The following is an 18315-nucleotide window of genomic DNA, read 5'->3' on the forward strand; positions in this document are numbered from 1 at the left end:
TAGCTTGACTACATCACGCTTCTAGCAGCTTTTCCACTGGTCAGGTCCCTAGCCTGACTACATCACGCTTCTAGCAGCTTTTCCACTGGTCAGGTCCCTAGCATGACTACATCACGCTTCTACCTGCCCTCCCATTGGTCAGGCCCCTAGCTTGACTACATCACGCTTCTAGCAGCTTTTCCACTGGTCAGATTCCTAGCCTGACTACATTACGCCTCTAACAGACCTTCCATTGGTCAGACCCTTAGCCTGACTACATCGCGCGATTAGCAGATCTTTTGAGAAAAGTCCCTTCTATCTTCTTATTTTGCGTTTGTTCAGAAAACCCCGAAGTCGAACCGAATGTTCGGTGCTTAATCGGGCCATCGACTTCATCTTTACTCGGACACGAATCTGTATAAGTTGTTACGTATCTGGAACCGTGCCAGAGGTTATCTACGTTCTTGCAGAATTCAGTGCCTGATTCTAACCCATTCTGGCATAGAACTAGACAGACACGGTTCTGGATACAATATCTCCGCTCCTAAATAATTTACTCTGTTTTGTCAGGACTCATGATCCCCCGCAAAACTGGACGAGATGGCGCCCCCCTCCCCAGCGCGCGGCTGGTCAGCACGACCATGCACGAGGACCTGCGGAAATCCAGCCCGGTCAACACCCACATGGTCATGCAGTTCGGACAGTTCCTGGACCACGACATCACTCTCACGCCCAACTTCCAGGAAGAAGGTTCGTGAAAATATGCAATGCATTTCGATGTCAGGCTCGGTTTTCACAACACAACACCGCAACGTACAAGTTTTGTAGAGCGATGTTTTTGGCAAGACGAATGTGCATTGTCATTATGGCTTCACCCCAAAGTGGTGAAGGCATATTGTGTTCTCTCATGTTTCTTCTCCTTCTCCTCCTTCTCCTTCTCCTTCTCCTTCTTCATTTCTTTAAATGGATTCATCTCTGCTATTTTGGGGCTAAATTAAATGGGATTTGGCATGAAGGTAGAGTGGGCAAATACCCCCAGTTTTTTTTAATTTTTTAGAAAAAAATTTTTTTGGCCAATTTTAGGCAAAAAATATACATTTTGGTATCTGGAGCCCTGGTACGAAAACCAAATGACCTGAAATTTGGTACGGGGCCGGGATACCTTGGACATATGTCTACAAAACCTCATTCAAGCTTTTGACATACACTACTTAAAAATTGTGAAAAATAGGGCTTTTTTTGCTGTTTTCGGACCAAAAATGTATATTTTTGGTTCCTGTGCCCTAATATCAAATCCGAATGACCTGAAATTCGGTACGGGGATACCTTGGACACATGCCCAAAGAATCACTTGAAAATTATGTAAGGTAGGGCTTTTTGGCTATTTTTTTGACAAAAAAAATCATTTTTGGCACCTATGACCTGATATTAAAACCAAAAGCCCTGAAATTTGGTATGGGAGATCCTTGGATACAATCCCACAGAACGTTATTTATGCTTTTGGCTTGTGTCACTTGAGAAGTATGTAAGATGGAACTTTTTTGCTATTTTTGACCAAAAATGTACATTTTTGGCTCCTATGCGCTAATACGAAAACCAAATGACATAAAATTCACCGTAAGCGTAGCTTGGCACCAAATGCTTAGACTATAGAGTTCACTATTCGGATTCATCCATTTGAAATACTTTTGTTTGCTTTATTTTGAGTAAAAACAGTGATTGTAGCTTGAAAACCCAAATCCCCAACTGACAGTTCTAAATAGAACACTCGGATTCTACCAGGGTTCTACATGTTCCAACAGCAGAATATGTTGGAAGATTCCATTACTGCATGGGGTATAGACTATTGAAACACTACATTATATTTTATTAAATTTTGGACAGGGTTGATTTAGGAACAGTCCATTTGTGTAGGAGGGGTATAAGTCCATTTTTGGTACGGGGATGTGGTGAAGCCATCTGCTGCATTTGCTGCCGAGCAAATGTTGGCCTTTCTAGTTTCTTACAGTTCCTTAGACGTCTGCACCAGAGTTGTGTGTACCTTTACAATTAGCCACTGATGTTGGGAAAATGATAACTAATAAAACAACATGCGGCCTCGTGTAGGCTACACGAGAGTGGCAATTCAGTTCTGTCAGAGTTGGGACAATGTCATGAAGAAAGATTCTAACTCGAATTATCGAGGGCATCTCCGGTCTTAGAAGTGAAATTGGGTTGGGCATGTCATCTTTTGGATGCATAACATAGACAGTGGGAGAAATGATAGTTGGAAGTCGGTATCATCCCTGGTCCTAGGTAAAAGTTGCTCGGCTGAGATGTACAGTGCTTCCTTATCTTCCATTACGCACCATATTTCCTAACTATGCTTTCCTCTGTGTATCTTTAGGTCTCGTCTGTACCTGTGACTCCGAGGACGAACGCTGCTTCAACATCAACATCCCCTCAAACGACCCTGACTTCTCAGGGAGGCCCTGCTTGCAGTTCGCTCGCTCCCTATCCGGTCCGAATGAAGGGTGCCACATGGGCCGCCGGCAGCAGCTGAACCAGCTCACCGCCTTCGTGGACGCCTCCAACGTCTACGGTTCCTCGGACAAAGAGATAGAGGAGCTTAGAGAACACGCTGGTAAGTAATACACAAAATCATGTATGGTAGGGTATAATTTAGACCTGGGGGAAGAAAGCAGATTTGTGCCAAGCACGGTTTTGTCATCTGCATTAGCCTGCAGAACCGTGCCTGGCTGTCATGGCTTAAGGAACTGAACCTCTACGGAACGTCAGGTAGGGGATAATATAACTCTTGTTTTAGAACCTATTCGTATATCGGTGTAATGAAGGTACACGGTGAGTAGTATATGATACATTGCAGTATTTTATTTATTCTATTTATTTATGACGATTTACCACGTTTTGTGGAAGGATTGACATAACAGGTGACTATCACCTCTTCAAAGATGTCAACCCCGAGACCAGACTGTAAGGTTTGAACCACTCACACCGGGAAGGCCCCATACTCTTTTCGATAAGTGCGGTGGGTTCTTTAACGTGCGTGGGGTGTGGCTCTCCCAAACACGGGACCTCCATTTAACTAATCTCCAAGCAGATCATACGGTGGCAAGGCAGTATCCATTGGCCAGAGGAGTGTCCATTAGCCACCGACACTCCTCTGGCCAATGGATACTGCCTTGCCACCGTATGATCTGCTTGGAGATTACATTTAACGTCCTATCCGAGGGACGTCCCTAGCCGAATGAAGTATGAAGTGTTGTTACTAGGCTGAACGTAAGGTATTTTGTATCACACTTGACGCGAATTAACAAATAGAGGTAAACATTTTTGACACGGCAGCTATGCCAATGAAAGTATTGACCATAACATAGGGGTCTCGTCACACTTCTGTGTATCCTCATTGCGTATGAGTTGCGTACTAGTACCCCTGACATTTCTTTCATATGCAACCGTACGCACGATACACGTTATACGCATCTCAATCGTTTGTGTAATACTTCTCGACCTAAATCACAAATCCCGAAACAATTGTAACCCCTTTGGAAAATGAAACGCGCACACTATTTCAAGAAATGAAATGTTGTTCAACAGCACATTGTTGTTCTTACCTTAAGGTTTATCTGCGGTGGTAGAAGCCAATACTGTGTGTTGTAATCCGCACCTCACCATTCCACTTCCCTCTACCGTAGTAGCGAGCGGCCTGTTGAAGTCCACGCGTATCCAGAACCGTGCTTGGGGCTTAGATACGCGGAGACTATCTACAACCGTGCCTGATCCTAGCTGTAACCTAGCTGTAAATGTAGAACTACATAGGCTTGGTTCTGGATACGATAGAGTTAGTAAGCATTATTGACCCCGGATCATCCTTGTTACAGAACCACCCGTGGTACAAGTTACGTGGCGGGCGGGCTACCAAACTTTCCAGCAAAACTGCTTCAAGGCCTTTCCCCAAACCAAACCTGACTACACCTGGGCCATGAAGGCCTGCATGGCAGAGGCAGAAGGCGGTGTTCTGGCCATGCCAAAAGACGCCGCCAAACACACACACACACACACACACACACACACACACACACACACACACACACAAAAACAGGCCAAAAACAATACCTCCATTTTTCATGGAGGTAACAATACCTCAATTTTTCATGGAGGTAATAAATAGATCCATATCGTATTACATGTAACAAATGCTGTTTTTCCTGCAGAGGTAAATGTTGCCGTCAGCAAAACGGCTACACAGAGCAGTTTGTTTGGATCGATATATCCTCCGGAACGAGCTGTGGACGGAAACACAGGAACCATTCTGTACCCTCTACAGCAATGCACACACACGGACCTGGAGTACGAGCCGTGGTGGAAGGTCGATCTCGGAGACACTTACGTCATCAGTCACGTGACAGTCATTAACCGCGGAGACTGCTGTGGTGAGTAGATAGGCAGCAGTCGGTTAGAACTATAATTATTATCAGTTGTTATCTTTATTACACAATGCGTAAAATTGTAAGATTTACTTTAGAGATGTCAAAGATTAACCGTACATAATAATACTTTTATATACGGTATTACATAAAAACCACATTTCTAAGCTAAAACACATTAACTTGGATGTATAATTTCTTAATCAGTAGTGAAGGGTGGAAACTTACAATGGACAATTTTTGTTCTCTTACAAGTTCAAAACTTTCAAAGTAAACGCTATCCTCCGATTAAATCATTCAAGACCAAAAAGAGCTTCTAAATGTCTAAAAAAAAGTTAGAACACCAGTTCTAAAAAGGTAGAAATACACCTCTTACAGGAGAACGACTGCGAAACTTCATGGTACGAGTCGGTCCACATGAGAACTTACGTGAAAATACACCATGTGGTGACATTTACTCGGAAACTCCATCGAATGGAGAGACTATCGACGTGCGGTGTGAGGAGCCCATCACAGGGAGGTGGGTGTCTGTCCAGCTGATCGGCCGGGAGGACTACCTGTCTCTGTGTGAGGTACAGGTGTTTGCAGTGACAGGTAAGATGTTATCACTTCCTTTTTGGTAGATGTTCAGGGCTCATTAACTTTTATATTGCCCCAGCACAGTCCCAACAAGAATTCGTAGATCTCATACCTCCATGAAATATATGAGTCTTTGTAAATGACATGTCCTCATTGATTATGCAAATGACCTCTACATAAACATCATGTATGCATAGTGGTGTTAACCGTCACAAGGTATAAAATTCCCATCATTCACCAATAAGGAGTCACAAAATTTTCACATTAATCATGCAAATTAGGTCATCATTTGCATAATTGGTATCTGTTGATGTTCCACCTGCCACAGATTAAAAAGATTACATGTATAGCAGTACTATCATATAAAACACTGTAATTATAGAATTTCCTCAATAATTATGCAAATTAAGTCCTCATTTGCATAATTTGCATTGAAGTATGTACAACTCTCTCTCGACTACATACATACCAAAAATTATGAAAATACGTTGTTCCTATCTGGACTTATTGGCTTTAAAAGTTTTTACCAGAAACTAATCTGCAGTTCTAAAACAATCTGCTAGGGGGACAAAACTTACACCACTTATTTCTGACAGAATAAGCTATCTGTCACCAAAAAAATCAAGACCATAGCATGTTCAGGACAAACGATACAAAAAACAGAAGTTCTGCTGCAGTACCAAGGTCATCCATCAGGAAGCCCATATTTGACCTTGACCTTCGTCTTCCTAAGACTTACCAGCATACCAAATATCATCACAATCCATAAAGGCGTTATGAGGTTATGCTGACTACAAATGTGCGGAAACACACACACATACACACACACACATACAGAGTGAGAGAGAGAGAGGCGCGCCAAAACAATACCTCCATTTTCCAGGGGAATAAGGTGTTCTTGGCTATCGAAAACAACACGAAACTATCACATGTGTGAAAAAGGCTGTTGAACAGACGTTTTTAGTGCGTGTCCTATAAAGCTTGCTCTGTCAAGAACGGTTGTTTTGTTCAGACTTTTTTCCAAACACTATAATACATGTACATCTGTAGCTTTTTTTATCCTACTAGAGTCCTGTATATCTTTTAATGTTACAAAAAGGGTTTTCTACTACCAAATGTGTCCTTCCACGACAGAAAAAACACTGAATCATCACATTTCCAAACGCGAGATTGTTTAGCGAAAGTGTTTTTTGTGCATGTTCAGCCTTTTTCATTTTCGATTGCGTTTTATACGTTCATGTAGATTTTCTTATTCAGTTCATTTTTGAGTCGTTTCTTCAGAGTATTTTTTTTCCATTTTTCATGGAGGAGCTCTGCAGAGCTGTGAGCTGTACGAGCAACCTCCATGGAGGAGCTCTGCAGAACTGTGAACTGTACGAGCAACCTACGTGGTGCAGAGCCCCTCCATGGAGGTTGCTCGTACAGCCCCTTCTCCATAATCCGCACCTCACCTCACCATTCCACTTCCTTCTCCTATGATCAGGAGCGCGCGGCCTGCTGAAGTCCAGACCGAACCCTGCGGACGAAAACAAGAAGGAGCTCCTGCCTGGCGTAAAAGAGCCTGACTCTAGAGATCCGTGTGACGAATTTCGCGGGAACGAGACGTGCTCGCTGGCTGGGGACATCCGTGTGAACGAGCAGCCGGGACTGACCTCCATGCACACCGTCTTCCTGCGGGAACACAACAGGATCGCCAGGCGGCTCTCCCAACTCAACCCGCACTGGGACGACGATCGGGTGTTCTTCGAGACCAGGAAGATCGTCGGCGCGCTGATGCAGAAGATCACGTACGGGGAGGACCTTCCTCACGTTCTCGGTCCGGCCGCCATGACCAAGTTTCACCTGACCCTCCTCCAGAGCGGGTTCTTCTCTGGGTACGACGCGAGCGTGAACCCCACCATCTCTAACGTCTTCGCCACGGCAGCCTACCGGTTCGGCCACAGTCTGATTAATAACCTTTTCCTACGCCATGCTCCGGACTTCAACGAGGCCAGCGCGTGTCCGATTCGGCTGGCCTTTTCTTCTTTAATCCATCCCACGTCTTTAACAACGACCAGGGCGGCCCGGACTCCATCCTACGGGGACTGACCGCCCAGCCCCATCAGGACTTCGACCGGTTCATGGTCTCTGGTCTGACGAAGCAGCTGTTCGCGGATCCTCCCGGGTCAGATCGCGGCCTGGACCTGGCGGCGCTGAACATCCAGCGGGGCAGAGACCACGGGCTGCCCGGCTACAACGCCTGGAGGGTGAGGTGTGGCCTGCCTAAAGCCAACAGCTTCGACGATTTGGAATCTGAAATCCCAGACCGTTGCACCCGAATAAGGCTGGAGGATGTTTACAGGTGCTATTTTTAAAACATGTTAAGGTAGACGTGTATGTTCCTGTACATTCTTACACAGGTGTGGAAGAGTGCCCGTAGATTCAAAAGTGTGCACAGATCTGTATGTTAACTGTCTTTAAGTATTCTTAAGGGACTGTTTTTTTATTTGCACGTAGAGTTGAGGTGGTTCTACTAATTCTGATGCTGATGATGTATTTTCTCTTGTCATGCGCCAACCAACGGCGAATCAACGTTACTAGAAGGGAAACACACTTTGAATCCTGTTGATATATTGCCACATATTGTTGCTGTTACTTATTTGTAATGTTGCATGTGTCTCGTTTCGCACAGCCACGTGGACGACATCGACGTGTTCGTGGGGGGTCTGGCCGAGGAGTCCGTGCCGGGCGGTGTCGTCGGTCCAACCTTCGCCTGTCTGATGGGCCTGCAGTTCCAGGACCTCCGCAAGGGGGACCGCTTCTGGTTCGAGAACCCCGGACAGTTTACAGCAGGTTGGCTAAAGCTAAACTTACCCCCCGGATTTCACAGGAAAAATCAGAGAAATAGCCACAAAAGAGAGAGCCAAGACCCCAGTGTACTCAAGGATCAAAGATTGAACAACTCATGTTTGTAGTGGAATTAAGGACCTGTAATACGACATGTATCTTTTCATATATTCTCTGCCCTTTTTTCCAGCTCAACTGGTCAGAAAGATCAGAGATACATGTGCAAGACTATCAAGGCCTTGTGAATGCATCTCAGAATGATGATATTGACTTGCCGTTTCCCTGTTTCCCCAGCCCAACTTACGGAGATCAGGAAGACCAGTCTGGCCCGGATCCTGTGCGACAACACGGACGGCACCACACACATGCAGCCGGACGTCTTTAGGCTGCCCACACAGACTGGGAACGAGAGGGCGGCGTGCTCCTCTCTGTCCCAGATGGACCTGACCAAGTGGCAGGAGTAGGGGTTTTCCTTGTGTAGAAGAGTCGGTTAAGACCTTCCCAAAAACCTTTATGCATTACCAATTAACAGTACCGTAAGCACATTGTTTCACCATGAATCCCGAGTCCAACTACATGTAACATGCCTTAGGTTCCCATTTGGGCTGGTCAGGTACCAGCGAGGACCCTGCCACTAGTTTTCTATGTTCCGCGCCGCTCTGTGAGCATCTTCTGGATTCACTAGACGTGATCCGATTTCTGATTTTCTTACATGTCTCTCTATTGAATGAAAGTTGTGTTGTTAGACTGCATAGCTACAAAGTTTTAGCCGTAGTTCCAACATGAAAAGAAAGGCTTAAACTTTGTAACATGTCTTCATATCATGTTCTCAAGGTCGCAGGCGAATTCTCGCGGTCTTCCGGAGTCGCTGGAAGGGGAGAACGCCGCCATGTCTGGCCGGGAATTTGAAGACAACGACGCCGATGAAGTACTTGAGCGGTAGGCTGATAAATATATAGAAATAGTTCCTGTAAAACTAACATCTTCAGTATACCCTAGATACGAATGCAAGAAAGGAGCAAACATCAATAGTAGTACATGTAACCACTACAGAATAATCGGATATTAATCAAAACTTCAGAGATCGGCTCAACTTTGTAAATACTCTGGACAGAACTATGGCATTTGAAACAGTAGACAGGTCATGGACGGTTTATTGTGACTTGTACATCAGGCGAGAATGATCACAAGAGATTGATCACAAGCCTTTATTGTTCACAAGGGTGGCTGAGGAAGCCCGCACCCTCCTGGAGCTGCTGCGCGGGAAACAGCAGGACCTCACCCCGCCGGAGGAGAACCTCACCCTGCGCGGGGAACAGGATGACATCTACCGGGAGGATAACGCCGGGTCCGGCGGCGAGTCAGACACCAACGACATCGGGTTCATCGACCCTGAGGAGTACGGCCAGGACATGGCCAACAACTTGGAGTAGACCTGAAGGTAAGAAACATCTGCAGTAGACTTCCTCAGCAGGTAAAGACGCCTTGGTTAAAGCAGACCCTTTACTTTCACCAAGATGGTTAAAGTGCATGTCAGCTGGGTTAGGGACTTCTCTCCCTGAACCAAATCAGTATTGAACCATCAACCAACACATTTTTTTATGAATTGATCCATCGTTTTTGAGACAAAAGCAAAAAAAGCAAAACAACAACAACCAAATTATAACAGTTCACTCATATTTTTCTGTTTTCCGACAGGACCCCGGAATGGCGATGGTCCCACCGCATCCTGTGTGTGCCGAGCACCATCCTGGCCTTCCAAATGTGACTGCAGATCAGACAAATAGATTTTAGCTGCTTTTGCCTCATTTCACTATGACAAGGCTCGTGAGTGGATATCAGGGTTGAAAGTAACAAATCACCATCATCCAGTGAGGGTCTATGTCAAAATTTGAATGGAATCCTGTGGACATATGTCAAAGGCACCCCCATATCAATTGCTAGGTTATTTAGGAATACTAGGCCTCAAAATATATAGTATTGTTCTAACAAAGGATTCAGTCCCTGAAAAGTTGAAAACCAACATAATCGTATATTTTCTATTGTTCTCTGATATCCTGCTCACAGCATGTAACTTAGATAACAGGGTTCCTCCTTCAACCATGCCTAAACTTTCATGTCTTTATAGGGTAAGTCCTTGACCTGATCGTTCCTTTTGATCTGGTCTTCATAACGTCTTTAACGTCTTCAACTTCTGCCTAGTAATTTTGAAAGTTCCTACAGGTCTAGACGTTTTAAATGTAGTTGTAATCTGTCGTCCTTCCAGCCGTGACTGCAGATCAGATGCATAGATTTAGCAGCTTTTGCCTCATTTAACCATGACAAGGTTCGTGAGTGGATATCAGGGTTGAAAATAACAAATTATCATTTTCCAGAATATTAAAGTCTATGCCAAAATTTGAACGGTGCTCTTTGGACATATATCCAAGCACCATCATATCATTTGCTAGGTTATTTAGGTACGGTAAGGCACAGGTAGCCAAAATATACATTTTTGTTCTAACAAAGGGTTTAGTTCCTGAAATGATGAAAACCAACATCTTTTTTTCTATTGTTCTTTGATAATATCCTGCTCACAGCGTGTAACTTAGATAACAGGGTTCCTTCTTCAACCATCTCTTAACTTTCACGTCTTTATAGAGAAAGTCCTTGACCTGATCGTATTGTTGTTCATTTTCATCTAGTCTTCATAACGTCTTCAACTTCTGCCTAGTAACTTTGAAAGTTCCTACAGCTCTAGTCGTTTTAAGTTAATCTGTCGTCTTGTTATTCCCCAAGGAACCCATAGGTCAGCTTTGCTGCTCTATGTAACCAAGATTTCTGCCAATAAATAAAAATCTAGAAAACGCATGATGGAAGATTTTGTCAGTTATTGCTTCGTCGTCACGTCACTGAGATATTAAGATTATGAACCTGACATCTTGTCAAGGTTCCGGGTCGGAGTTTAAATCTGACCAGAGATCTAAGTAAGTGCGCAGTAAATCGCCGGAAACATGACTTTGTATGGTATGTTTTGGCCGCGATATCCCTGAAATCGTAATATCTGTGTACATATCTTTGTATTTTCTGAAATGCCTGTTAGTTGTAGCCTTTATAGGTGGCGCAATGTTGGTGGTCCAGCGAAGACTTCCTGGTATCAGTCCGCGCGGATGGTTATGTGGCCTTTTCGCCTGACCGCCGGGATGGTACGTTCTATATGCGTTGTGGGTGTGTTCGGGCCATCGAAGATAGCGATAAACTTATCGCATCGATTTTAATTAAATTCAAATTTTGAAAACATTAGGTTCTGAGCTTCTTCGAGTACTAAGCCGTTACCCTGGGAAAATTCGTTTTTTCCATGGTTACAAATGACGAAAAAAATGGCCCCTTATTTAAAAATGTACTTTGATGTGCCTTATTTACCCCTAAATAAATTGGGCGCAGAAAATATCAATCAAGTGTATTAATAAGCGGCACGGCACCCCTTTCCACCAAAAGAGTGAAAAATTCCGACCCGCGTTTAATACAGTAATGACAGCCCGTTGGGCTGAGGGTGTCAAATCGCTCGTAATACGGAAGGAAACTCCGGTCCGAGACCTCAATGCGACGTGAAGCAGTGACGGTGCGGACGTGATCGGAAACACGGTGTCACTGACAGTGTGACACGTACACAGACAGACACACGCACGGGCGCACACACAGATATCTGTAACGTTATATATAAACACAAACACGGTTTACTAGCATGTTTAGACAGGAAAGGAACGCCGATCAACGGCCAATCTAGCCGTGGCGACTATTGATTCGGGCTTACATTGCATTACCCTCAGCAATTGCTGAGGGTAATGCAATGTAAGCCCGAATCAATAGTCGCCACGGCTACGGCCAATCCATTGTTCTAAGGAACGTCACAGGCGACATTGTTCCAGAAGGCCTTGTTCGACAGGAAAGAACGTGTACAGACTTTTATTACGTCAGAATAAACTTGATTTGTTTTTCATTTGTTGTTGTTGTTATTTCCGTGTGGGTGGATTGTTTTGAAGCTGCAGCTGCAGGTTACTGGCTGGCGTGTACAGGTATATATTGTGTGAGACAGTGTACTTGAGTGTGATGGAGACAGCTCTTTTGTGGGGATGTGTGTGGCCTTGAGAAAGGCCGGGGTTATGTGTATCATCGCTAGCGGCGGTGGATTTACTTGGAGCTGGTGTACTTGGTGACGGCCTTGGTGCCCTCGCTGACGGCGTGCTTGGGAACCCATGAACAGTCAATCACGTGTCCGCTAGCCCACTCACTCAGCCATTTGACCTACATGTAAATCATCAGTACTGCCGTTAAATACAGTATGGCAAAATGCTTACATAAACTTCATGTTGAACGATATAAAATGACATTTGTACCAAAAACTGATCTGTTAGGTATTTTATTTTCTCATAGATATTTACACCTTTATTGGACAGAATTTTGCTCAACATTTCACTTGTGTAGCTCTAGTGTAGGTCTACTGCAATATCATATCTCAATATGAGAAAACCTTGCTGAATACATCCAATCTCTTAAATTATATAGTTCATTATCACATAGCCGGGTGACGTTGACCAATCAGAAGGCTCCATTCCACATTCTTTATGTCGCCGTTATGTCACAAATAGAGTCAAAATCGGGTATTTATTCATCCCAATCCATACATTAAACAAACCCAATAATCACCCGCATATGACCTCAGGTGACTCAATAGAACACGGCTCTAGTTCTAAAAAATTCAGAAATAACTTAACTTGTGTTCTAATGACCTCGGGTGACTCCCATAAGAACACCTGTTCCCTGCCTGTGACCCAGTTAACGTGAACTCTACCCAGTGACCTCAGGTGACTCCAGATGGAACTGTGTTCTATCTTCTATTCAGCATGTGCAACGGGTAAATTGTACATTGTGTCACTTACTGCATCAGTTTGGATAGGCTATCGTGTAAGCTATATGATAATAGCGTTAATGTCCCGCCCTTTCTAGGTGGATATGGTGTGATAAAGCCTTGCCAGTTGCTATAACCACCTCATAAAGCCACCTCGTTCGCTGCGCTCACTTGGTGGCTTTATTCTGTGGTTATAGCAACTGACAAGGCTTTATCACACCATATTCACCACGGGGCGGGTCATTAACCCTTAATTATTCACTGATTTTTCTTAAGAATTTCTTAAATAAAATGTTATGAAGGAACGAGTGCATGGAAATTACAAAGTACATTGTATTACATCTTTAACTACATATGATCATGTTATACTGATCATGCCTAGCTGTAAAAGAATATAAATTAGCAAATGCCTATTCAGTATTTTTATCTTTTTATGATAAGGATATGCAATCTAATAAAAGTTCTAATGCTCTTCCTGCCAACTTGAAGGTACATGTAGCCTTTAGGTGCCAAATTTCTATTGCATTCATACGTATTTGCCAAAGTTAGCAGAAAGAAGGTTAACAAGACTTATTCCCTTCACATCCAAACGTAGACCCTCTGACCAGTCAATCAGCACCAAGGACAGTAACAGAAGCCGGCAGTTTGGCCAATCAGCATCAAAGACAGGGTCAGAACCAAATCTGATTGGTGTAGAACCCGTCCTGATGGCCAATCAGCACCAAGGCCAGGGATAAAACAAGACTGCATATGTTACTATTTTCCACAAGATTGCACTGGATTCTCTTTTTTACACAGTATTTTTAAAGATCTATACCATAAACTTGTGCACACAATTTTGTATATTTTGGACTTAATTAGACTTAATTTATGATTACCTAGAAAGGTAACAAAGCAAATGCATAATGTTTACCTTTGCATATGGTCTGCTCTGTTAATTCTTACTCAAACATATTCATATACATATATGGTGACAGGAGTCTAAATCCCTCCTGCGGGGACAGATGCCAAGTTATTTGTTGTGAAGGTCATTGAACGAAAGAAGAAGAAACAGAGCAAAAACATATGTTGTTTTCCTTTGGTAAACATGAAAAAAAACTTAACTATAGAAATATCCATGCAGAGCTAAGAGCAAACACACATATGCTAGATAACAAATCATTTTATCACCAGATGTAAAAGGATAGGAATGTAACGAGGATAGAGGGTCTAGGGCTGCATACCTAAGCGATACTGTAACATCAGGAACCGGTACAGAGGTTTAGGTACAGGACCTGTACCTGTACCTGAACAATTTGACAAATTAGCATTATGTTCTTCTGAACTTCCTTAATAACTTTAAAAACAGTCACAAACTTAACAGAATCTTTATTCTGATAAAACAGGACAGAAGTAGGCAGCCTTATGCCATATTCAAACTGAACCATGTGGACTGTTTTTGCTGCATACAATAAAAAAAAGTGTTCCTGAAAGATCTGTTGCATATTAGTTATGCTCCTTCTAGATATCACCTTGGTCACCTCTGTGACATATTGGTATGTACGGGTACTTAGTGATTAGGTATGTTGGACCTGTACCAAATCTATCTTTGTTGTACTGTATCAGTACACAGCCCTAGGAAGGTTGGTGGCAAAATTAAAAAAGAAATGATGTGGAAAAAGAAGAAACAAGAAGAAACAACAATGATGCAGGCAAATATATGGTAGAAACTTCAGTCAGTGCACCTTGTGTGGGCTGTTGTAGTGCCAACTATAAATGTCAGAAATGTGAGATAATTGTAAAATCATGTTAAAACTGGAAGTATATGACAAGTCACAAAGATTTTTTAAATCAAAATACCTGTACACATATAATTAAATAATGTTCAAAAATGTCACATAATGCTCCTTTATTGTGGTTGTGATATGTGATATTGTTTATTTGCACATAATGTAGTCTTCAGTTAAGCCTCGGTCACAACCCGCCGTACATGCTTTTTGTCCGTACGTTTTATTGGGAGGCTACGTCTGCTACGTTTTTCTGAAAACGTGGGGAAGGAGTGGCATCGACGCACGTCACTCGCATGTCACTCGCACGGTTGCTTGAGGTGTAAGAGTGTGGTCTGCATGCCATGTGTAGCCGTGAGCGGTTGCGTGCATTGTTTGTTGCGCAAGTGGTGAGTTGTACGTGCTTGTACTCACACGTTCTTCTTACGCACGGTACACACGGGTCACGCGCATCGCCCGTACTCGCACGTACGGGTGGTGAATCCGCAGACCGTACGCAGAAAAAGTTTTACATGCACTTTAAGTTCTACGTCATGTCTCCCGAATCCATAGGATTCCGTACGGATCCCCTACATTTGCCTACGTTTTTTCACGTAGACAGCACGCAGATGCACGTACGGCGGGTTGTGACCGAGGCTTTACCTGGTGGAATTATATTAACATAGAAGATATCATACAACAGTTTTCTATAAAAGAACATGTATGGGATGGGGGAAGACTTCAGAAGGTAGGCTTGTTCTTTTTGACCTCCACCATGACATGGTGTATGTTAATGAGCTCGCCGCGCACTTGAAGCCCCTTGAAGGGTGCCTGGGACAGAACCTTCTGGAAGCGATGGTAGTACTGGATCAACTGGGTCAAGGTCACCTGCAAGGTCAACATAACAATAGTCAAGGTCAAAACATGCATGTATGATTTTCATCAGGACTGAAAATACCACCTGCATATGGGTGATCTATTGTACTGGGTTTATATATTATACACATGTAGGTATGTGTGAATATTTATTTGCTGCCTTGCTGCTAAGTACATGTACTTTGACAAGTAATTGCACCATATTTTGTACTTAGGCCACACCAATTTAATTTCTTGGTTAACGGATTCGCCACATTTTTTTCTGATTTGCAAATAAAAATAATGCTCATATTTTGCCCTGAACAGTTAAAAACAGTCCTTTTCATCCTAGTTGTTACAGTTATTCCAACTTTCAATACAATGGTATCATTAAAAGTTCAAAATTCATTGTTAAAATTTTGAACCAGTCTGGTGTGTTGACTCCATGGCTCCTATCGTACCATTTTGGCCCATAATAGGATGCCTAGGCCTGTTTTTATTTTTTTTTTTTTCGCCCGCCCGCTCCATTATTTTTCTAGAAAAATCCATTAACCAAGAAATTAAATTGGTGTGGCCTTATCATATCAATATTCTGTATTGTATCTTTATACCTGCAAAATCTGTGTTCCATTCTTAAAGTTGGTGAAGGAACGCATGACCTCCTGATTAATAACGTCTATGGCTTGTTTCCAGTTGACAGCAAACCCCCGGACCAGTTTGGTGATGCGAGCGTCCTGGTTCTTTACTTGCTCCGTCTGCCCCCTCTCCAGTAGACCCTCTGTTTCCTTCACAAAAGCGATCATACCGCCAAAGTGTGGTGCTAGGATCTCCTCGACAAACTCCTGTGTGCAAAATCAACATGTATCATCATTATTAAAGGCCAAGACTATTTACATGTATATGTATGTCCTTGGTTCTCAGGCTCTCTTACTTGTGTTCTGGCTTGAAGCTAGTTTTTGCGACCTCTTACTTGACCTACTGTTTGAGGCCTCTTAACTATGTTCTCGGTTACGGCTATTGTTAAAGGTCTCTCACGAACTCCCCTATGTTCTGGCTTGAAGCTACTGTTCTAAGTCTCACACCTATGTTCTGGCTTGAAGCTACTGTTCAAAGTCTCACACCTATGTTCTGGCTTGAAGCTACTGTTCTAGGTCTCACACCTATGTTCTGGCTTGAAGCTACTGCTCAAAGTCTCACACCTACGTTCTGGCTTGAAGCTACTACTCAAAGTCTCACACCAACGTTCTGGCTTGAAGCTACTGTCCAAAGTCTCACACCAATGTTCTGGCTTGAAGCTACTCTTTTAGGTCTCACATCTATGGTCTGGCTTGAAGCTACTGTTCAAAGTCTCACACCTGTGTTCTGGCTTGAAGCTACTGTTCAAAGTCTCACACCTATGTTCTGGCTTGAAGCTACTGTCCAAAGTCTCACACCTATGTTCTGGCTTTAAGATACTGTTCTAAGTCTCACACCTATGTTCTGGTTTGAAGCTACTGTTCTAAGTCTCACACCTATGTTCTGGCTTGAAGCTACTGTTCAAAGTCTCACACCTATGTTCTGGCTTGAAGCTACTGTTCTAGGTCTCTCACCTGTGTTCTGGCTTGAAGCAGCTGTGCTAGGTCTCACACCTATGTGCTGGCTTGAAGCTACTGTTCTAGGTCTCTCACCTGTGTTCTGGCTTGAAGCTACTGTGCTAGGTCTCACACCTATGTGCTGGCTTGAAGCTACTGTTCAGGACTCTCACCTGTGTTCTGGCTTGAAGCAGCTGTTGGAAGCTCTCTGTCTCCTTGGATTCCTCGCTGGTTCGCTCCATCAGAACCCCCAGCATCATGTCGTAGTTGTTGATGAGGAAGACCAGCTGCTCCTTCCGCAGTGGGAACTCCGCTGCCATGCGCAGGATGAAATTTTCAACCTACATGAAAACAAGACAGCAGATTCGATGCTTGACATTTTCTTTCATTAGTAGTCATACATTAAAAACAGCTCAGCAAAAAGAGATAACTGGCATTCGACAACATCATCATTGGCAGTCCAGTCTCGGAAGACAACATAAAAGGACATAAATGATATAGCATGAAGAACATACATGTGTATAAATGGCAAATCAAACAAGTTTTAGTTGGCAGAGTATTCAATAAAAAGGACTTAACCCTACCTAGACCGGGGGGGGGCTAAAAGTGCCCGCGGCAACTTTGATGTCACCTAGCGTCTGAACGGCTAGCCGTAAAACGACCAAACTTGGTGACTTTTTCCTAAAATATTGTTGGCAACAATTCTCTATCTTTGGAATAAGATCTTAATTTTTTGTGTTGCCATGGTAACGGGTTTCTGACAGGCATTTTTTGCTAAATTTAGTACTTTTTGTTTCAACATTAGAATTTTATGGGTTTTATGTCAAGTTACTCATGGTTTCTAATATTAATAACATCCCAAAATAAATTTTATGTAAATTTTATCATTAAATATGCATAATTTATGCTAATTTGATGACGTCATTGGCCAAAATCCAAGATGGCGGACCATATCATTAGAACAGGTATATACGGGTTATTTTCATTAAAATTTCATCAATACTTCCATTTCTTTTGACAAAAAAGGTTTGAATGAAGGTGTTTAGTATGTTTACAATGTATTTTAGGCTTTATCATGAAAAAAAACTATCTTTGAAAATTCAAGATTGATGATCCAAGATGGCGGATATCTTAAATATGCATGACGTCATTTTATGACGTCACCGGTGTTGCTATGGGCAACATAAGACTTAGTACACACTAATATTCTGTCATAAACACTTTTGGTAAAGTTATGTTGTATACCAGGGAGGTTTTCAGGGAAAAACCTATTTAGACGGTTTTGGCCAATAAAATCACATTAATGACGTCATAATGACGTCATATTACGTCATAACGACATAAAAATTGTAGATATGATAAATTTTCACTAGTACACCATTCTGTGAAAATTTGGTGGTCATACGACATACCGTTCGCGAGTTCTTAGGGGGGGGGGCAAGAGG

At 43.0% G+C, this 18315-nt stretch overlaps 2 protein-coding genes across 2 annotated transcripts in view; one reads left to right on the forward strand and one right to left on the reverse strand.

Moving 5' to 3' along the window:
• The window catches only part of LOC109468076 (thyroid peroxidase-like), a 19052-nt gene extending 9781 nt beyond the window's left edge, over window positions 1-9271 (forward strand). Inside the window, 10 exon segments of the mRNA XM_019766309.1 lie at window positions 550-729; window positions 2366-2602; window positions 4194-4412; window positions 4785-5000; window positions 6469-7002; window positions 7005-7326; window positions 7657-7817; window positions 8106-8271; window positions 8646-8750; window positions 9034-9271. Of these exon segments, the coding sequence (XP_019621868.1) occupies window positions 550-729; window positions 2366-2602; window positions 4194-4412; window positions 4785-5000; window positions 6469-7002; window positions 7005-7326; window positions 7657-7817; window positions 8106-8271; window positions 8646-8750; window positions 9034-9244 (2351 nt within the window). The 3' untranslated portion in view covers window positions 9245-9271.
• A 5585-nt stretch (window positions 9272-14856) lies between these two features.
• The window catches only part of LOC109468074 (vacuolar protein sorting-associated protein 52 homolog), a 13746-nt gene continuing 10287 nt past the window's right edge, over window positions 14857-18315 (reverse strand). Inside the window, 4 exon segments of the mRNA XM_019766306.1 lie at window positions 14857-15332; window positions 15911-16141; window positions 17044-17211; window positions 17450-17454. Of these exon segments, the coding sequence (XP_019621865.1) occupies window positions 15186-15332; window positions 15911-16141; window positions 17044-17211; window positions 17450-17454 (551 nt within the window). The 3' untranslated portion in view covers window positions 14857-15185.

The sequence above is a fragment of the Branchiostoma belcheri genome, unplaced genomic scaffold (genome assembly GCF_001625305.1).
Source record: "Branchiostoma belcheri isolate BF01 breed outbred unplaced genomic scaffold, Haploidv18h27 scaffold190, whole genome shotgun sequence".
In the NCBI taxonomy this organism is placed as follows: Eukaryota; Metazoa; Chordata; class Leptocardii; order Amphioxiformes; family Branchiostomatidae; genus Branchiostoma; species Branchiostoma belcheri.